Genomic DNA, 21,222 nt, shown 5'->3' with positions numbered 1-21,222 from the left:
TGAAGGCAGACATGGTTATGCTCCAGGAGACACATTTGAAGGTGGCAGATCAGGTTAGGCTGAGAAAGGGATGGGTAGGGCAGGTCTTCCATTCAGGGCTGGATGCGAAGAAGAGGGTTGCAATACTGTTGGGGAAGCGGGTGTCGTTTGAGGCAATGAATATTGTAGTGGATAATGGAGGTCGATATGTGATGGTGAGCGGTAGGTTGCAGGGGGTGCGGGTGGTACTGGTGAACGTATCTGCCCCGAATTGGGATGATGCCGGATTTATGAAACGCATGCTGGGTCGGATTCCGGATCTGGAGGTAGGAAGCTTGATAATGGGGGAGGACTTCAATACGGTGCTGGACCCAGCACTGGACCGCTGTGGCCAAGGTGCTCAGGGGGTTTATGGACCAGATGGGGGGAGTGGACCCATGGAGGTTTGTCAGGCCGATGGCCAGGGAATTTTCCTTCTTTTCCCACGTCCATAGAGACTACTCCCGGATAGATTTGTTCATTTTGAGTAGGGCGCTAATCCCGAAAGTGGAGGGAACGGAATATTCGGCCATAGCCATCTCAGACCACGCCCCGCATTGGGTGGAGCTGGAGTTGGGGGAGGAGAGGGATTAGCGCCCACTGTGGCGCCTTGATGTGGGACTGTTGGCGGATGAGGAGGTGTGCATTGAAAGATATTTGGAGGCCAACGACAACGGGGAGGTGCAGGTGGGGGTAGTCAAACAAACAAAGAACAAAGAAATGTACAGCACAGGAACAGGCCCTTCGGCCCTCCAAGCCCGTGCCGACCATACTGCCCGACTAAACTACAATCTTCTACACTTCCTGGGTCCGTATCCTTCTATTCCCATCCTATTCATATATTTGTCAAGATGCCCCTTAAATGTCCCTATCGTCCCTGCTTCCACTACCTCCTCCGGTAGCGGGTTCCAGGCACCCACTACCCTCTGCGTAAAAAAATTGCCTCGTACATCTACTCTAAACCTTGCCCCTCTCACCTTAAACCTATGCCCCCTAGTAATTGACCCCTCTACCCTGGGGAAAAGCCTCTGACTATCCACTCTGTCTATGCCCCTCATAATTTTGTATAACTCTATCAGGTCGCCCCTCAACCTCCTTCGTTCCAGTGAGAACAAACCGAGTTTATTCAACCGCTCCTCATAGCTAATGCCCTCCATACCAGGCAACATTCTGGTAAATCTCTTCTGCACCCTCTCTCAAGCCTCCACATCCTTCTGGTAGTGTGGCGACCAGAATTGAACACTATACTCCAAGTGTGGCCTAACTAAGGTTCTATACAGCTGCAACATGACTTGCCAATTCTTATACTCAATGCCCCGGCCAATGAAGGCAAGCATGCCGTATGCCTTCTTGACTACCTTCTCCACCTGTGTCGCCCCTTTCAATGACCTGTGGACCTGTACTCCTAGATCTCTTTGACAAGTCTGGGAGGCGCTGAAGGCGGTGGTCAGGGGAGAGCTAATCTCCATTAGGGCCCACAGGGAGAAGAGAGAGGGGAGGGAGAGGGAGAGGTTGGTGGGAGAGATTTTAAGGGTGGACAGGAGGTATGCAGAGGCCCCCGAGGAGGGGCTACTCAGGGAGCGACGGAACCTCCAGATGGAGTTCGACCTGTTGACCACAGGGAGAGCAGAGGCACAGTGGAGGAAAGCGCAGGGGGTGACGTATGAGTATGGGGAGAAGGCGAGTCGGATGCTGGCACTCCAGCTTCGTAAGAGGGAGGCAGCGAGGGAGATTGGTGGAGTTAAGGATAGAGGGGGGAATACGGTGCGGAGTGCGGTGAGAATAAACAAGGTATTTAGGGACTTCTATGGGGATCTGTACAGGTCTGAGCCCCCAGTGGGGGAGGAGGGGATGCGCCGATTCTTAGATCAGCTGAGGTTCCCGAGGGTGGAGGAGGAGGAGGTGGCTGGTTTGGGCGCACCGATTGGGCTGGAGGAGCTGGTTAAAGGATTGGGGAGCATGCAGGCGGGGAAGGCCCCGGTTGAATTCTACAGGAAATACGTGGACCTGCTGGGCCCGTTGCTAGTGAGGACTTTCAATAAGGCGAGGGAGGGGGGACCTTGCCCCCGACAATCTCTAGGGTGCTGATTTCTTTGATCCTGAAGCGGGACAAGGATCCATTGCAATGTGGGTTGTATAGACCGATCTCGCTCCTCAATGTTGATGCTAAGTTGCTGGCAAAGGTGCTGGCTACGAGAATTGAGGACTGTGTCCCGGGGGTGATCCATGAGGACCAGACGGGATTTGTGAAGGGTAGGCAATTAAATACAAATGTGCGGCGGCTCCTCAATGTGATTATGATGCCCCCGGTGGAGGGGGAAGCGGAGGTAGTGGCAGCTATGGACGCGGAGAAGGCCTTTGACCGGGTGGAGTGGGAGTATCTCTGGGAAGTGTTGCGGAGGTTTGGGTTCGGGGAGGGGTTCATCAGCTGGGTCAGGCTGCTATATAGATCCCCGGTGGCGTGTGTGGCTACGAATCGGCGGAGGTCGGAGTACTTCCGGCTGTACCAGGGGACGAGGCAGGGGTGCCCCCTGTACCCCTTGTTGTTTGCACTGGCAATTGAGCCTCTGGCCATAGCACTAAGGGAGTCCAGGAAATGGAGGGGACTGGTCCGGGGGGGAGAGGAACACCGGGTGTCGTTGTATGCTGTCGACCTGTTGCTGTATGTGGCAGTTCCAGTGGAGGGGATGGCGGAGGTCACGCGGATCCTAATGGAGTTTGGGGACTCTTCGGGGTATAAACTCAACGTGGGGAAGAGCGAGCTCTTTGTGGTGCATTCAGGGGACCAGGGAAGGGGGATAGACGAGCTACTGCTGAGAGGGCGGAAAGGAGCTTTCGGTACCTAGGGATCCAAGTAGCTAGGAGTTGGGGGGGGCCCTGCGCAAGCTCAATTTGACGCGGTTGGTGGAGCAGATGGAGGAGGATTTCAAAAGATGGGATATGCTGCCACTCTCACTAGCGGGTAGGGTGCAGTCGGTCAAAATGACGGTCCTCCCGAGGTTTCTCTTTGTGTTCCAGTGCCTTCCCATTATGATCCCCAAGTCCTTTTTCAAACGGGTAAGTCATCATGGGTTTTGTGTGGGCGAATAAGACCCCGAGGGTGAAGAGAGTGTTCCTGGAGCGTAGCAGGGACGGGGGGGGGGGGGGGGGGGGGGGGGGGGGGGCTGGTGCTGCCGAATTTGTGCGGCTATTATTGGGCAGCCATTGTGGCGATGATCCATAAGTGGGTAATGGAGGGAGAGGGGGCGGTGTGGAAGAGGTTAGAGATGGCGTCCTGTGTGGGCATGAGCCTGAGGGCGCTGGCGACGGCACCCTGCCGCTCTCGCCGACAAGGTACACCACGAGTCCGGTGGTGGCGGCGACGTTGAAGATCTGGGGGCAGTGGAGGCGACTCAGGGGCGAGGTGGGAACCTCGGTTTGGTCCCCGATTCGGGAGAATCATCGGTTCGTCCCGGGAAGGATGGATGGGGGGTTTTGGAGCTGGCATCGGGCAGGGATTAGAAGAATGGGGGACCTGTTGATCGATGGGACATTTGCCAGCCTAGGGGCGCTGGAGCAGAAGTTTGGGTTACCCCCGGGAAACGCTTTCAGGTACATGCAAGTGAGGGCGTTTGTGAGGCGGCAGGTGAGGGAATTCCCGCTGCTCCCGGCACAGGGGATTCAGGACAGGGTGATTTCGGGTGTATGGGTTGGAGAAGGCAAAGTTTCGGTGATTTACCAGGAGCTGAAGGAAGAGGAGGAGGCCTCGGTGGAGGAGTTAAAGGGCAAGTGGGAGGAGGAGCTTGGGGAGGAGATAGATGAGGGTCTGTGGGCTGATGCCCTGGGTAGGGTTAATTCTTCCTCCTCTTGCGCCAGGCTCAACCTAATACAGTTCAAAGTTACTCACAGAGCGCATATGACAGGGGCGAGGTTGAGTAGGTTCTTTGGGGTGGAGGACAGGTGTGGGAGGTGCTCGGGAAGCCCGGCAAATCACATTCATATGTTCTGGTCATGCCCGGCGCTGGATAGGTTTTGGAGGGGTTTCGCGAGGACTATGTCCAAGGTGGTGAAAGCCCGGGTCAAGCCGAGCTGGGGGTTGGCATTATTTGGGGTAATGGACGAGCCGGGAGTGCAGGAGGCGAAAGAGGCCGGTATTCTGGCCTTTGCGTCGCTGGTAGCCCGGCGGAGGATTTTGTTATCATGGAAAGATGCGAAGCCCCCTAGTGTGGAAGCTTGGATTAATGACATGGCAGGGTTCATCAAGCTGGAGAGGATAAAGTTTGCCTTGCGAGGGTCTGTGCAGGGGTTCCTCAGGCGTTGGCAACTGTTCCTAGACTATCTTGCGGAGCATTAGGAGGAGGTTAGCAGCAGCAGCTCAGAGGTGGGGGGTGGGGGGGGTTCTTTTGGGGGGCGTTTGGGTGGGTGAGGGGGGCTTCCCCATTGGTGCTTTTAAATGTCATATGGGGGAAATACAAATGTATAATTTTTGATTGTTGTGTTCTTGTTTCTTTCTTTTTGTTGGGGGGGGGGGGGGTTTGTTGAAAATCTGTTGAAAAATTTGAATAAATATATTTTTTAAAAAAAGGAAAAGTCTCCAAACTCCCTGAGGATCCGCATCACCTCCGGTATCCCCCCCCCACTGGATCCGCCACATACAGTAACTGGTCGTCTGCATACAGCGATACCCGGTGTTCCTCCCCCCCCAACCCCGCCGCACCAGCCCCCTCCAGTTTCTGGACTCCCTCAAAGCCATCGCCAAAGGTTCAATTGCCAACGCAAATAGCAGGGGGGATAGGGGGCACTCCTGCCTCGTCCCCCGGTACAGCCGAAAGTATTCCGACCTCCTCCGATTTGTGGCCACACTCGCCACCGGGGCTTCGTACAGTAACCAAACCCAACTATCGAACCCCTCCCCGAACCCGAACCTCCTCAACACTTCCCACAGGTACCCCCACTCCACCCTATCGAAGGCCTACTCCGCATCCATAGCCGCCACTATCTCCGCTTCCCCCTCCACTGCAGGCATCATGATTACATTTAGGAGCCTCCGCACATTGCTGCCTTCCCTTCACGAAACACGTCTGGTCCTCGTGGATCACCCCCGGAACACAGTCCTCAATTCTGGTAGCCAACACCTTCGCTAACAGCTTCGCATCCACGTTGAGGAGCGAGATTGGCCTATACGACCCACACTGTAATGGGCCCTTGTCCCGCTTCAAGATCAGCGCCCTGGACATCATCGGGGGTAGGGCCCCCCTCCCTCGCCTCATTGAAAGTCCTCACAAGTAGTGGGCCCAATAGGGCCATATACTTCCTGTAAAATTCCACCAGGAACCCATCTGGCCCCAGTGCCTTCCCTGCCTGCATACTCCCCAGTCCCTTAGTCAGCTCCTCAAGCCCGACTGGTACCCCAAGCCCCGCCACCTGCCCCTCCTCTACCCTCGGGAGCCTCAGCCGGTCCAGAAAACGACGCATCCCCCCCTCCTCCGTCGGGGGCTCAGACCTATACAGCCCCTCATAAAAGTCTCTAAATACCCCATTTATTCCCACCGCACTCCGCACCGTGTTCCCCCCTTTATCCCTAACTCCCCCAATCTCCCTCGCCGCCTCCCGCTTCCGAAGCTGGTGTGCCAGCATCCGGCTAGCCTTCTCCCCGTATTCATACACCGCCCTTGCGCCATCCTCCACTGCACCTCCGCCTTCTTGGTAGTCAACAGGTCGAACTCGGTCTGGAGGCTTCGTCGCTCCTTGAGTAGTCCTCGGGGACCTCTGCATACCTCCCGTCTACCCTTAAAATCTCCCCCATCAACCTTTCCCTCTCTCTCCTCTCCTTCCCCTCCTTGTGGGCCCTAGTGGAGATTAGCTCTCCCCTAATCACCGCCTTCAGCGCCTCCCAGACCACCCCTACCTACACCTCCCCATTATCTTTCACCTCTAGGTATCTTTCAATGCACCCCCAGATCCGCCCGCTCACCTCCTCATCCGCCAGCCATCCTACCTCCAGGCGCCACAGCGGGCGCTGGTCCCTCTCCTCTCCTAGCTCAAGCTCGAACCAGTGCGGGGCATGGTCTGAGATGGCTATTGCCGAATACTCCGTGTCCTCCACCCTCGGGATCAGCGCCCTGCTCAAAACGAAGAAGTCAATCCGGGAGTAGGCTTTATGGATGTGGGAAGAGAAAGAGAATTCCCTGGCTCCCGGCCTGACAAACCTCCATGGGTCCACTCCTCCCATCTGATCCATAAACCCCCTCAGCACCTTGGCAGCCTCCGTCCTCTTACCCGTCCTGGATCTAGAGTGGTCCAATGCTGGATTCAATACCGTATTAAAGTGTCCCCCCCCCCCCCCCCCCCCCCCCCCATTATCAAGCTCCCTGCCTCCTGGTCCGGAATCCGGCCCAACATGCGCCCCATAAATCCGGCATCATCCCAATTCGGGGCATACCTATTCACCAAGACCACCCGCACCCACTGCAGCTTACCATTCACCATCACATGCCTACCTCCATTGTCTGCCACGATGCTCAGCGCCTCACACGACACCCGCTTCCCCATCAAAATCGCCTCGATTCTTTGCGTCCAACCCCGAGTGGAAAACCTACCCTACCCTCAAATGCGTCTCCTGGAGCATGACCACATCTGCCTTCAGTCCCTTCAGGTGCGCAAACACACGGGCCCTCTTGACCGGCCCGTTCAGGCCTCTCACATTCCAAGTTATCAGCCGGATCAGGGGGCTGCCCGCCACCCCCCCCTGCCGATTAGCCACCTCCCTTTCAAGGCCAGCCGCGTGCCCGCACCTCCCGCATTCTCCGTTCCCCCCAGCGGCAGACCCCCGCCCCGACTCTCTCTTCAGGCTCCAGCTCCCCTTTGGCCAATGCAGCAGCAAACCAGTCCCTCCCTCCCCCCCTAGCTGCGTTGCTCCCCCCATAGCACTCCCGTAAGTCAGCTGTCTCCTGCTGAACCCGGCCGCTCTCGCCACTCCATCGACCCCCCCAGTGTGAGAATCTCCCCCCCCCCCCCCCCCTCCTGTCCATCAGCGGACACTCCTCTCCAGCACCACCCCTCCCCCTGACCTCGCCCCCTTCCTTCCCCAAGCCGACCCCGCCCCCTCAGGCGCAGCTCCCTTTCACGGCCTGGTCCCAGCTCCCCCACCTCAGGCCTCCCCTCTCCCCTCCCCCCCCCAATGGCGCCCCTCTTCCAACCACCGACACCCACACTCTCACCAAACCCCCATTATGAACCATTTTACCCTACCTCACCCAGCACCCAAAAAGAAAACAGTACCAAACAGAACAAAACATCCCCCCCAAAACACAACAATCACATCCATCCTCTCTCGACATCCCCTCACAACCGACCCTCAATCCGAGTCCAACTTTTCGGCCTGGATAAAGGTCCACGCCTCCTCCGGCGTCTCGAAGTAGTGGTGGCGGTCCTTGAAAGTGACCCACAGTCGCGCCGGCTGCAACATTCCAAATGTCACCCCTTCCGATGGAGAGCCACCTTAGCCCGATTGTACCCGGCCCTCTTCTTGGCCACCAAGCTGGAGAAACTCCTGCTGCTCCTGCGACCACTGCGTCCACGCTGCCTGGTCTCCACCCGCCGCCATCTTGATTTTCCTCCCTCGCACTTTTTGCTGCTCCAAAACTACTTTTTTCACCGCTCCACTCCTGGTCCAATCCATACAGTGCCGGGGAAATGTTACTATCACCTTCCCACACTGGGAACCGTCGAACAAATGCCGCTTGGGGCCCTAAAAAGAGCCCAAAAGTTTGTTTCTGTCGGGAGCTGCCGAACGTGCGACTTAGCTCCGCATAGCCGCAACCGGAAGTCCACAAGTTGGCTCACATTAACACTGCAATGAAGTTACTGTGAAAAGCCCCTAGTCGCCACATTCCGGCGCCTGTTCGGGCACACCGAGGGAGAATTCAGAATTTTCAGTTATCACACTGCTGTTTGTGCAGTATGTTTGTCTAAACTACTAGCTCTTTCCAATTTAAGGTGTTGTATTTTTATGTATTTTAGTGTATAATATGGCTGATCTGATTGTAACCTCAATCCCGCATTCCTACCTACCCCCTGATAACCTTTCACCCCTTTATCAAGAATCTATCTAGATTTGCATTAAAAATATTCAGAGACTCTGCTTCCACTGCCTTTTGTGGAAGTGAGTTCCAGAGACTCAGAACCCTCTGAGAGGAAACGATTCTCCTCGTCCCTGTCTTAAAAGAGCAACCCTTTATTTTTAAACAGCGACCCCCAGTTCACGATTCTCCCACAAGAAGAAACATCCTCTCCGCAGCCAATCCATCCTGTCAATTCCCCTCAGGACCTGATAAGTTTCATCAAGTCACCTCTAACTCTTCTAAACTCCAGCAAATACAAGCCTAGCCTGAACAATCTTCACTCATGAGACAACCCTCTCTGAACTGCTTCTAATGCATTTACATCCTTTCTTAAATAAGGAGACCGGTACTCCAGATATGGTCTCACCAGTGTTCTGTATAATTTATGCATACTAATCAAATGCCTATTGCATTGCCCATGGTCAGCTCACAAAGATAAGGGGCGGGATTCTCCCCTACCCAGCGGGGCGGGGGGTCCCGGCGGGAAGGAGTGGCGTGAATCACTCCGGCGTCGGGCTGCCCCAAAGGTGTGGAATCCTCCGCACCTTCAGGGGCTAGGCCCGCGCCGGAGTGGTTTGCCCCCCACCGGCTGGCGGGAAAGGGGCTTGGCGCCATGCCAGCCGGGGCCGAAGGGACTCCGCTGGCCGGCGTGGGTCCGCGCATGCGTGGGAGCGTCAGCGTCTGCTGACATCATCCCCGCGCATGCGCACATGGAGTCACTTCCACAACGAGAATGGCAGATGACCATGGCCTCCGGTGAGGAAGGAATAGAGTGTCTCCAAGGCATAGGCCCGCCCGCGGATTGGTGAGCCCCGACTGCGGGCCAGGCCACCGCGGGGGCACATCCCGGGGCCAGATACCCCCGCGACCCCCCAATAACCCCGGAGGCCGCCTGCGCCGCCAGGTCCCGCCGGTAAGGGACCAACTCCAATTTACGCCGGCGGGACTGGCCACAGGCAGGCGGGACTTCGGCCCATCGCGGGCCAAAGAATGCGGGCGGCGCCGTGGTCTATTGAATCACGCCGGACCCCGCCATTCTCCGAGGCTGTTGGCGCGGCTCACACCACGCCGGGTTTTGGGGGGTGGGAGAATTCGGAGGCCGGCGGGGGTGGGATTCACGCCGACCCCCGGCGATTCTACGATCCGGCGGGGGCTCGGAGAATCCCGCCCAAGGGTTTTTATGTGTAAACTGGTATGGAGCTATGAAAAAGGCTTCAGAAATCCTTACAGAGCCACCTAGTTTCTAGAGGCTGCAACTACATTGTGACAGTGGAGATGGCAAAATTGAATGAGAAATGTTGACACAGCAATTTACATAAAAATAATGCACTTTTCAGTGGCATGGCGTGTTCAGGACTTCATGGCATTCCACTGTTAATTAATAACTATTTTAGTTGTTTAGTCACCCGTTACAATGTGGGGAAATATTATTCACAAATTACACACAGCAAGGTCCCACATGTAACAGTATGATAAATTACTAACTAACTTGTTTTGTTTTAATCATGTTGGTTGAGAATACATTTGGGTGAGACAATTGGAAATGTTGACATTAACGCTTAACTAAGAATTATGACGATGAGAAGTAAGGCTTCTAGAGAACAAATGCCCCCTGGATATTTTTAATAAACGCAGGTATGTAAATTGACTATTGGAAAACGCACCAAATTAGGTGTCAAATGATAAAGAATATGCCTTAGATCTACCCAGAAATTAGATTATACATTGCGATGCAGTTTTCCCACTTCACAAATGGTCACAAGACTGCTGGCACGGTGCTGGATCATTGAACTTTGGGAGAACCTGTGCTTCTATTATTTCTCTACTGCCAATTGTGCACTTAGTGCCTACAGATTTGCTTGGTAGTCTACTATTGATTGGCAGCTCACCAGCTGGGTGAAGTCCAAGGGTCATTTTTGCTCAGGTTGACATTTGAAGCTGAGAATGTACTAAAGCACCATGCCAATAAATTTCTGGCAGTATTCATAGATTTTCTCCAGCTGAAAAAGAGTGGGGGAAACCGTGTCCTGCACTGCTGGTGCATCAGCATGCGCTGTTTTGAGGAAGTTCCCAAATTTGGTGGGACTAAGTTGGAGGTGGTGAAAGAACATTGGAAAGAAGTGCAACCAAAAGCAAACTTTTTGGTGTTAAGTTTTTGAGTGGGATAGGTATGATCCTGAGGGAGCAATGCCTATGTATGTACCAAGACATGATGAGGTGGGAGAGATTATGAAGAAAAGTTTATCCTAACATAGAACAACCAGAAAGTGAAATCCAATATTCAGAAGATTAATAAAGCATGTTTCTTTCAATGTTTAATTAGTTTGCTGTTAGATCTATAGAGAATCAAGTGCAAACCTGCTTTCCGCATTAAATTAGATATAATAACTGTGAATCTGTAATATGAGCTCAAAGGATATTAATCTTAACCTCGACTGGGAGGATATTTGTGTAAAAACTAATTTTGCTGAGAGACGTTTGTGGACCTGCATTCAATTTAAGCGGGAAAACATAGTGATGTTTGACAGTAATAATGCCCCAACTTGCCCTTCAGATAACCCAGCAGTACCCACTGCAAAAAAAGTATTCTGTGCAATAGCTAGTCTGTTCAGCTGCCCATTTTTGCTGTCACTGATCTTGCATGAACCATATTGAAACATACCTTCCTGTAATCCTCGTCTACACTGTTACAACTCCTCCTGTCTTCACGCCAGTCCATCTTCACAGTGGTACCTTTAGAAGGTTATAGTGAGAGCCCGATCGTCAGTCATCTGTGCATGTGCCCTGGGCCGGCCAAATTTTTCTCACTGCCCCCCACCCCCTAAATTTTATTGCATGTAGGAGCCTTCTCTTGACTTAAGAATTGGTCATTTTGCCCTTCCATCTGATAATCAACATCTTGCAGGTGCAGTGGAGTGTAAAGTCACCCATCTCCTGGCTCTGTTCTTTTCAGGAGAAACACTGAAAGATTAAGTAAGATAGAATCTGTCAGGGAAGAGATTTGGGTGAAGAATAGAGGATGTATGGACAACAGAAAATTTCCACACAGTGGCAAAAATGCTGAGAGGGAAGAGAGGTGTAAAGAACAATAGACAGAAAAGAGCGTAAGGGGGAAGGCACCTTGCACATTTGGGCAATAATCGTTTCAATAACTCGAGCTGCTGTTGGGCTCCGACTTTGGGTCGCGACAAAAGTTAAATGAAGAGCTGACAGAGTTACAGAGTGAAATCATTTGAAAAATGAAGAGAAGAGAAATCTTGGACATGCTTGAAGTTGTGACTGGAGGACTTATGAAGAGTTGATGAAAAAAGCCTTTACCGTAGCCCCACATCAGACTGAAGAAGGTGTTTACAGTTTGGAAACTGGCAATCAGAGAATCTTACCATAGTGCCAGGGTTCCAGATTTGTTTCTCAGCTTGGGCCACTGTATGTGCGGAGTCTGCACGTTCTCCCCGTGTCTGCGTGGGTTTCTTCCAGATGCTCCGGGTTTCCTCCCACAAGTCCCGAAAGACGTGCTGTTAGGTGAATTGGACATTCTGAATTCTCCCTCAGTGTATCAAACAGGCGCCGGAATGTGGCGACTAGGGGATTTTCACAGTAACTTCATTGCAGTGTTAATGTAAGCCTACTCGTGACAGTAAAGATTATTATTATTATTTGACCCATCGTACTTGCGCTGATGGTTTGAAAGAGATATCCCACTCTCCTGCGCTTTTCCCATAGCCCTGAAAAGTTCAGGTACTCATCCAACTCCCTTTTGAAAGTTGCTATTGAGTCTTCTTCCATCACCCTTTCAGGCAGCCCATTCCAGATCATAACACACTGTCTGTGTATTAAAAACATCCTCAGGTCACCTCTATTTCAGGGGCTGGTTTGGCACAGTGGGCTAAACAGCTGGCTTGTAATGCAGAATAATGCCAGCAGCGCGGGTTCAATTCCTGTACCGGCCTCCCCGAACAGGTGCCGGAATGTGGCGACTAGGGGCTTTTCACAGTAACTTCATTGAAGCCTACTTGTGACAATAAGCGATTATTATTATTATTTCTGGGCAGCACGGTGGTGCAGTGGTTAGCACTGCTGCCTCACGGCGGTGAGGTCCCAGGTTCGATCCCGGCTCTGGGTCACTGTCCGTGTGGAGATTGCACATTCTCCCCGTGTTTGCGTGGATTTCGCCCCCACAATCCAAAGATGTGCAGGGTGGGTGGATGGGCCACGCTAAATTTCCCCTAATGTGGAAAAAATGAATTGGGTACTCTGAATTTATATTAAAAAAAGCTCTCCTCTATTTCTGTTGCCTATTTCTTTAAAATAATAGTGATAGCATCATTTTTAAAATCCCTACAGTGCAGAAGGAGGCCATTTGGCCCATCGAGTCTGCACCATTATACTGAAAGAGCACCCTACCCAGTCCTAATGCCCCACCCTATCCCCGTAACCCCACTTGGGGGCAATTTAGCATGGCCAATCCACCTAACCTGCACATCTTTGGACTGTGGGAGGAAACTGGAGCATCCGGAGGAAACCCTTGCAGACACGGGGGAAAAAGTGCAAACGACACACAGACAGTCACCAGAGTCTAGAATCGAACTTGGGTCCCTGGTGCTGTGAGACAGCAGTGCTAACCACTGTGCCCCGTGCCAACCTTTTAGGCTAACTTTCTTTATGGAAATGATTAAAAACTATTGGTAGGTAGTATTGAAAATAATTTGTGATCCTCTAGACAAAAATAGATTTTTGATATTTTAGTTGGTATGTAACAAGAGTCAGCATCGGTGACCATGATGCACCCTCCGTCAGTAAAGGAAGAAGTAAAGGAAGTAAACGCCTTTCACAATGTCTGGACATCCTGAAGAACTTTACAGCCAATTAAATACATCTGAAGTGTAAACTGTTGCAAATGGGAAACACGGCAGCCAATTTGTGCATGTCAAGGTTCTACAATGACCAGAAAATCTGTTTTATTAATGTTGGTTAAGTATGTGTTGGTTGGAACATTGTGGTCATCCTCCTAACTCTTACATATGGCTCAGAAACCTGGACTACATACAGACGCCACCAAAGGCCCTGGAGAGGTACCATCAGTGCTGTCTGAGATGGATTTTCAGCTGGGAGGACAGGCGTACTAACATCAGTGTCCTTTAAAAAAAATAAATTTAGAGTACCCAATTCATTTTTCCAATTGAGGGTTCAATCCACCTACCCTGCACATCTTTAGGTGTGGGAGTGAAACCCACGCAAACACGGGGAGAATGTGCAAACTCCACACGGACAGTGACCCAGAGCCGGGATCGAACTTGGGACCTCGGCGCCGTGAGACTGCAGTGCTACCACTGCGTCACCGTGCTGCCCTTAACATCAGCATCCTTGAAGGAAGCAGAGCATCAGCATCGAGGCCATCATCATCCAAAACCAACTCCACTGGGCCGGGCATGTGCTTATGATGCCAGAGACCTATCTGCCAAAGCAAATCTTGTTTGCCCGGCTCAAGGAAGGTTTCTGAACAAGAGGAGGACAAAGGAAGTGCTTCAAAGACACCCTGAAGGCTCACCTCAAGAAATGCAGCATTGCATCAACACCTGGGAGACCCTTACTCAGAAGAGACCTACTTGGAAGAACCTGCTGATTGAGGGGACACAATTCTTCAAGGACACCCGACACAAAAGGAAGCCCGGAAAAGGACCTCAAGAAAGGAATACCTATGATCTAGAGTTCAAGGACTGATCCTACCTCCCGGAAACACCTGCCAAATGCGTGATTGAAGTTACAGCTCCAGGATTGAGCTCATTAGCCACGCGGGAACCCACAGATCCCATGACCAGTAACATGAACAAGCATACTCGTCAGTGAGCGATTGCCGCAGAAAAATATTGAAGTTGAGTTACTGGGAAGAATTCTCCTGCTCTTTTTCAAAGTAGCAAAGGTGGAGCTTTTACATTCACCTGAGATGTCAGATGTCTGACCAAAAAGACAGCACCTCTGACACTGTAGCACTCCCTCAGCACCGGAATACAAGCTTAGATTTTGTGGGTCTGGGGTGGGTCTCAGCATTCCGTCTCAGAGATGAGAGCACTACCACCTGAACCGTGGCTGACGGTATTCTAATGTGGGGATAGAAATGACGAGGTGGAACCCTGAAGTCACCAAAACTGTCCTTCCAACTCTACTGAGATTGTTCATCCAAATATGGTGGCCTTCAAATTAAACCTGTTACGACATCTAAAGACCACAGTTTTAGAACCGTTCTGATGCACTTGTTTTATTGCAGTGGTTAGTACTGTTGCTTCACAGCTCTAGGGACCCAGGTTCGATTCCCGGCTTGTGTCACTGTCTGGGCGGTGTCTGCATGTTCTCCCCGTGTCTGCATGGGTTTCCTCCGGGTGCTCCAGTTTCCTCCCACAAGTCCCAAAAGACGGGCTGTTAGGTGAATTGGACGTTCTGAATTCTCCCTCTGTGTACCCGAACAGGCGCCGGAATGTGGCGACTACGGGCTTTTCACAGTAACCTCATTGCAGTGTTAATATAACCCTACTTGTGACAATAAAGATTATAAAAAGGGGACAAACACTGCTGACCGTGGCCTGTTAAATTTTATTTTGGCATTCTGTTTGTCAACAATTAAAGATCAGTCCCTGTATAGAGCTTATTAGAGGTTTAGGCACAAGTAGATGTGACATGGCCGCATTGATATTTTGAGGAACAGAAGTAGGCCTTTCAGCCCCTCGAGTCTGTTCTGCCATTTAGTTAGATTGCTACTGACTTGTGCTTCAAGCCCATTAACATATTCCGTGATATCCTTGATATCAATTCCACTCGGTCTCAATATTTTCAACAGACACAGCATCCACTGGGGTGAAAGTTCCAAATTTCCACTATCCTTTCTGTGAAAAATTGCTTCCTGACTTCACTCCTCAATGTCTTCACTGTATAAGAATCATAGAATGCACAGTGCAGAAGGAGGCCATTCGGCCCATCGAGCCTGCACCGACCCTTGGAAAGAGCACCCCATTTAAGCCCACACTTCCAATTTATCCCCGTCACCCAGTAACTCCACCCAGCCTTTTGGTCACTAAGGGCAATTTAGCGCCCCCCCCCCCCCCAATTTTGTAAATCCCAGGTAATGGAAACTGTTAATGCAGCCTACATTTCACTCAGTACGGACTGGAAATCCAACAAGGAATTGACGACTGCATTCCTCCATTCCACAATAGCTAGTGCATTTATCAACTGGGCTGGAATGAAAATGAGTGAAGAAAAGCCTAGAGAGAAGGCTTTGGGTCCATATGACACAGGTTATAATCAGTCATTGTCTGGCTCAGTTCGGACAGTGGACCCAGTGTCCAGAATTGCCTCATCATTCTGTGAATGCCAAAAAAATGAGCCTGGGAACTGGTGTGGCCAATGGCCAGAATAGTCTCAATGCACAGGATAGTTAGTGAACTAAAAAGTAAAATAAAACCAGAAGATAGATTTCACATTTTTTTTGTTTTGAAGCAGTTTTGTAGCCTTGATTACAATGCCCTTGTTTGGCTTCCAAGAAACCGTTCGACCATCTGATTTTGAACAATTGGGAAATAGGCAAAATAGTGAAGGGCTGATCCATTTGGAACAGTGGTCCAACCCCTCCGTCCCTTCCTCCAAAATTGTTGTTGAATAGAGTCAGAATGCCCAGACAAAGAAAACTGTTTGGGTAATTTGATTCATCATTCCAGAGTATCAACACCCCTATTTTCCATTGTAACACCAAGCTGTTTCATAAGCGAGTCTCGTATGCCGGTCTCAGACACCCTTTCTGGCCAAGCCTTTCCAGCTGCTGCTCATCCCGGGGAGAGCAAAATACTTTTGTGGCGCCTGCCTCAAACTTACCCTTCATAACACCAAACCTGCATGCTCCTGCCTGACTGTATTGAAGTCTGCCAAATTATGCGGCAGACACTATTAATGATAGTTCTATCAGGAAAGGAGTCAGATCTGCCAGCTTAGCGAGGGATGAATGCTATTTTCAATATAGACATTTCTTGAGGAAATGAGAGCTGTGCGTTTTCGCCCACTTGCCATCTGATGATATTTGCCTGGGATGTCAATGCCACAACATCGTTGTTGTTATTCGTCTTTCTGGCCAGGTTGAAAGAGAAAGAGCTATGGAACACCAGTGTAATTCAGAAGGGGTAGTTCAATCAGAGGCAAAATGAAGCTGAGTTCTGGCCGGCGTTGTGGTTATTCATTTCTGGCGGGTAAATAAACAATTTTTAGGGATACGATTGCATGAAATCCGAGCTGCTGCTTGTGCACAGTAGAGACCAGGCGAGCAGCAAAGCCCTGGCTAGCTTGAGCAGAGGATTAAAGAAACACACAAACATGGTGCTTTCACATGCCTGGAATCCCATTTGCAGGGGCCAGCTGTGTCCAGAGCAAATTCAGAACAGATCCAGGGGCAGCATGATGGCACAGTGGTTAGCGCTGCTGCATCACGGCACCGAGGTCCCAGGCTCGGTCCCAGCTCTGGGTCACTGTCCGTGTGGAGATTGCACATTCCCCCAATGTTTGCGAGCGTTTCACCCCACAACCCAAAGATGTGCAGGGTCGGTGGATTGGCCACACTAAATTGGCCCTTGGAAAAAAATGAATTGGGTACTCTAAATGTATTGAAAAAAAGAACAGATTCTGAAATGTAGTTTGGTGTCCAGTGCACTCATTAAGGTGGTTTCTTTTGCCACTATCACTACAACTCTCTTGAGATCTCTGTGTGCCTCCAGTCCTGTCCTCTAGCATGTTCTCGATTTCCACCACTTCATCATTGGCTGCATGTTCAGCTGTCCTGTGCTTAAGGTTTGGAATTCCCTCCCTCAACCTCTCCAAAGCTTGCTCCCCTCCTTAAAACCTAATTCTTTGACCAAGGTTTTGATTCCCTCTATCCTATTAATGATGGTGGTGTGGTGGTAACATCACTGACCTTGTAATCTAGAGACGCAGGCTAATGCGTCAGGGGACAGGGGTTCAAACCTCACCACAGCAGCTAGTAGAATTTAAATTTAATCAATGCAAAGTAAGCCTGCAATTGATGAAGGTGTTGTTCAAAACCCATTTGATTGACTAATGTCCTTTAGGGAAGAAAATCCACCACTCTGTCCATGTAAAGTGTGAACAAATCGAATAAAGGCCTTTTTCACTTATCTACTGCTTTACTGTTTTTTCATTTGGCATTTGAATCTATTGCTTTTGATATAGATCAGTTTGCAGGCATATCGGTTGCATAGACACAAGTTCAGATGGGAAAGGGGCCTCCTCGACTATCACAAAGCTGGGCTGAACATGGATTCGACCCATCACGATTTTATTTTTATTGGACAGCTAATTGGCAGAGTCGATGCAGCCACGATGGGCTGAATGGCCTCCTTTTGTGCTGTATAATTCTGTGATATCGTGCCTTTTCTTCAATGTGTAAATGTTTGACTTTTTACTTCCTTACTGAGGTCAGTATCCCATCATCAGCAAGATGATAGCTACATATTGTCCCAAAGTATTACTTTCCAGGTAATTACTTTAACATTTACTTAGAATGTGATGCGCAGATTAACGACCCACTATCCAGCTTCTTTCCCTAGTCTACAAATCACGTAATTCCTAAACGCCGCAGCTATCCTTGCATACAAACGAAGTGACTCCAGAGACATATTGGCAGAGGTAAAGTGGTATTGTGTGTCAGCTTGTAAATATGTTCTGGCACACAATCTTTCACAGTGTGATTATGAACTGCAGTAAGTCATCACTATTATTCTCACTGCACTTAATTATCACTGTCTGGATCCATTCCAACACCTCGGGAATAGTTTCAAGTCCTGAGCTGTTCCTGACTTTGGTCCAAACTTGCAATACTTTTGCTGGTCTGCTGAAGTACATTGGATTGACAGAACACCAGAAGTAGGAGTAGGCCTTGTGACTGCTCAAACCTACTCTGCTATTGAAAAGGATTGTGGCTGATCTTTGACCACAACTTAATTTACCTGTCCAACTTCCTATTCACTTGATTCTTTTGGAATCCCAAAAATTATTGATCTCAGCCTTGAATATACTAAATAACTGAGTGTCCACAGCCCTCTGAGAGGGAATTCTAAAGATTCACAATTTCCCGAGTGAAGACATTTCTCCTTGGCTCAGTCCTAAATAGCTGACCCTTTATTCTGGGACTCTGTGCCCTAGTTCTAGACTCTGCAGCTGGGCATTACCACCCTCTCAGCATCTACACTGTCAAACCTCTCAAAATATGTTTCAATGAGATCAACTTTCATCCTTCTAGAGTCTCCAAAATAGAGGCCCATTCTACTATTTTCCTGCTGTTCAGAATGTGGAGAACCATAAAGGGTTGTCGGTATGGGTGAGGAATGCCTTGCGGTAAGATCACAATCGCGCTGGTCTGATGAACAACCAAGCTAAATTTCTTAAAATGTGTGGAAAAACATTGGGGTAGATATAGACATTGTACAATAGGGTAAAAGATATGATAGTGGGCCAGAAGTCATTTTGCATCTCTCCCAATTTCTGTTTCCACAGCCTTTCCAATGGCTTTGCTGAATTGGTTCGTGTGATTTGATAGTTCTCTGTGTGAGTGACTTCTGTGTAAATGGCAGCCAAATTATGCCCCCATTAAATATAGGTGGCTGCTCATGATACCGCTTGATGGTGTAAGAATGTACGTAAATTGTCCTTGTTTACCTATGTTTCAGCTCTGAAGCTTCGTGCCCCTGATCTTTGTAACTCATGTGTTGAGTGTCTGAAGCCGTGCAGTGATCAGCCATGGAAAATGACCAAAGTACAACAACATCAACCACAACGACAACAGTTAGCACGTCACCAAGGACACAGGCACCACAAATCTCTGTCTACAGCAGCTCTGACAGACAAGCTGTTCAAGTATGTAACTGCGATACTGTTTGACCTGTATAATTTCATTGGGGCGGCATGGTGGCACAGTGGTTCGCACTGATGTCCCACAGCGCCAGGTACCTGGGTTCAATTACAGCCTAGGATAACTGTGTGGAGTTTGTACTTTCCCCACGTGTCTGCGTGGGTTTCCTCCCGTGCCCCGGTTTCCAACCAGAGTCCAAAGATATTCAGGTTAGGTGGCTTGGCCATGCTGAATTGCCCTTCAGTGGCCAAAGATTTGCAGGTTAGATGGGGTTACGGGGATAGGGTGGGGGAGTGGGCCGAGGCAATGCGCTCTTTCAGAGGGTTGGTGCAGACTCGAAGGGCCAAATTACCCACTTCTGCACTGTAGAGATTCTATGGTTCTGTGGGAAGGTCCTGAATTGCATACAGTGAGGTTGCATCTGGGTGGAAGTCAGGCCAGAGAATCATGTTTTGTTTAGAATTTGTATTTCATATATGGGTTAAATACATGGATCATATCTTTCTGATTGTTGCGATGATTAGAAGCATTTCCGCATGAATGGCTTTGATCTTTAAATCATCTTTGTCTACAGGAATAGTGCCAGAAGACTGGAGGATAACAAATGTTGTCCCCTTGTTCAAGAAGGGGAGTAGAGACAATCCCGGTAACTATAGACCAGTGAGCCTCACTTCTGTTGTGGGCAAAATCTTGGAAAGGTTTATAAGAGATAGGATGTATAATCATCTGGAAAGGAATAGTTTGATTAGAGATAGTCAACACGGTTTTGTGAAGGGTAGGTCGTGCCTCACAAACCTTATTGAGTTCTTTGAGAAGGTGACCAAACAGGTGGATGAGGGTAAAGTAGTTGATGTGGTGTATATGGATTTCAGTAAAGCTTTTGATAAGGTTCCCCACGGTAGGCTACTGCAGAAAATACGGAGGCATGGGATTCAGGGTGATTTAGCAGTTTGGATCAGAAATTGGCTAGCTGGAAGAAGACAAAGGGTGGTGGTTGATGGGAAGTGTTCAGACTAGAGTCCAGTTACTAGTGGTGTACCACAAGGATCTGTTTTGGGGCCACTGCTGTTTGTCATTTTTATAAATGACCTGGAGGAGGGCGTAGAAGGATGGGTGAGTAAATTTGCAGATGACACTAAAGTCGGTGGAGTTGACAGTGCGGAAGGATGTTACAAGTTACAGAGGGACATAGATAAGCTGCAGCGCTGGGCTGAGAGGTGGCAAATGGAGTTAATGCAGAAAAGTGTGAGGTGATTCATTTTGGAAGGAATAACAGGAAGACAGAGTACTGGGCTAATGGTAAGATTCTTGGCAGTGTGGATGAGCAGAGCGATCTCGGTGTCCATGTACATAGATCCCTGAAAGTTGCCACCCAGGTTGAGAGGGTTGTTAAGAAGGCGTACAGTGTGTTAGCTTTAATTGGTAGAGGGATTGAGTTTCGGAGCCAGGAGGTCATGTTGCAGCTGTACAAAACTCTGGTTCGGCCGCATTTGGAGTATTGCGTGCAATTCTGGTCGCCGCATTATAGGAAGGATGTGGAAGCATTGGAAAGGGCGTGGAATGCCCTGCCTGCAACAGTAGTGGACTCGCCAACACTAAGGGTATTCAAATGGTCATTGGATAGACATATGGACGATAAGGGAATAGTGTAGATGGGCTTTCGAGTGGTTTCACAGGTCGGCGCAACATCGAGGGCCGAAGGGCCTTTACTGCGTTGTAATGTTCTAAGATAGTACTCAGCTCCCTCCTGCCACCCCCCCCCCCCCCCAAAAAAATCTGCTATGCAACGTTTGAGACACATCTGTCTTCAACTCTGGTAGATTCATTTGCTCACATCGATCCCCGTTTAAGCGCGGATGAAGAGAAAAAATACTTGCATTTATACAGCGTAAAAGTCCCTTTAGAAGCATGGTCACTGTCGTAATGTAGGAAACACAGCAAGATTCCACAACCAGCAATAAGATAACTGGTCAGATAATATGTTTTTAGTGATCTTGGTTGAAAAATTGATGTTGCCCAGAGCAGCGGAAAGAATTCCTCTCGTCTTCCTTGAAATAATGCCACTGCAGTCTCACGACGCCGAGGTCCCAGGTTCAATCCCGGCTCTGGGTCACTGTCTGTGTGGCGTTTGCTCATTCTCCCCGTGTTTGCGTGGGTTTTGCCCCCACAACCCAAAGATGTGCAGGGTAGGTGGATTGG

The 21,222-nt window shown here is 49.9% G+C and overlaps 1 protein-coding gene across 5 annotated transcripts in view; it reads left to right on the top strand.

Annotated features, from left to right (window-relative positions):
• LOC140389554 (polyhomeotic-like protein 3) overlaps positions 1-21,222 on the top strand; it is a 160,389-nt gene that overhangs the window by 7,032 nt on the left and 132,135 nt on the right. For all 5 annotated transcript variants that reach the window (XM_072473774.1, XM_072473777.1, XM_072473776.1 and 2 more), the window contains exon 2: positions 18,842-19,028. In XM_072473774.1, coding sequence (XP_072329875.1) covers positions 18,912-19,028 — 117 coding nt within the window. In that variant the 5' untranslated portion in view covers positions 18,842-18,911. The remainder of the gene's footprint in view (positions 1-18,841; positions 19,029-21,222) is intronic.

The sequence above is a fragment of the Scyliorhinus torazame genome, chromosome 14, assembly GCF_047496885.1.
Source record: "Scyliorhinus torazame isolate Kashiwa2021f chromosome 14, sScyTor2.1, whole genome shotgun sequence".
NCBI classification, from domain to species: domain Eukaryota; kingdom Metazoa; phylum Chordata; class Chondrichthyes; order Carcharhiniformes; family Scyliorhinidae; genus Scyliorhinus; species Scyliorhinus torazame.
Note: the sequence above shows the minus strand (reverse complement) of the source record. Positions and strands in the feature narration are given on the sequence as shown.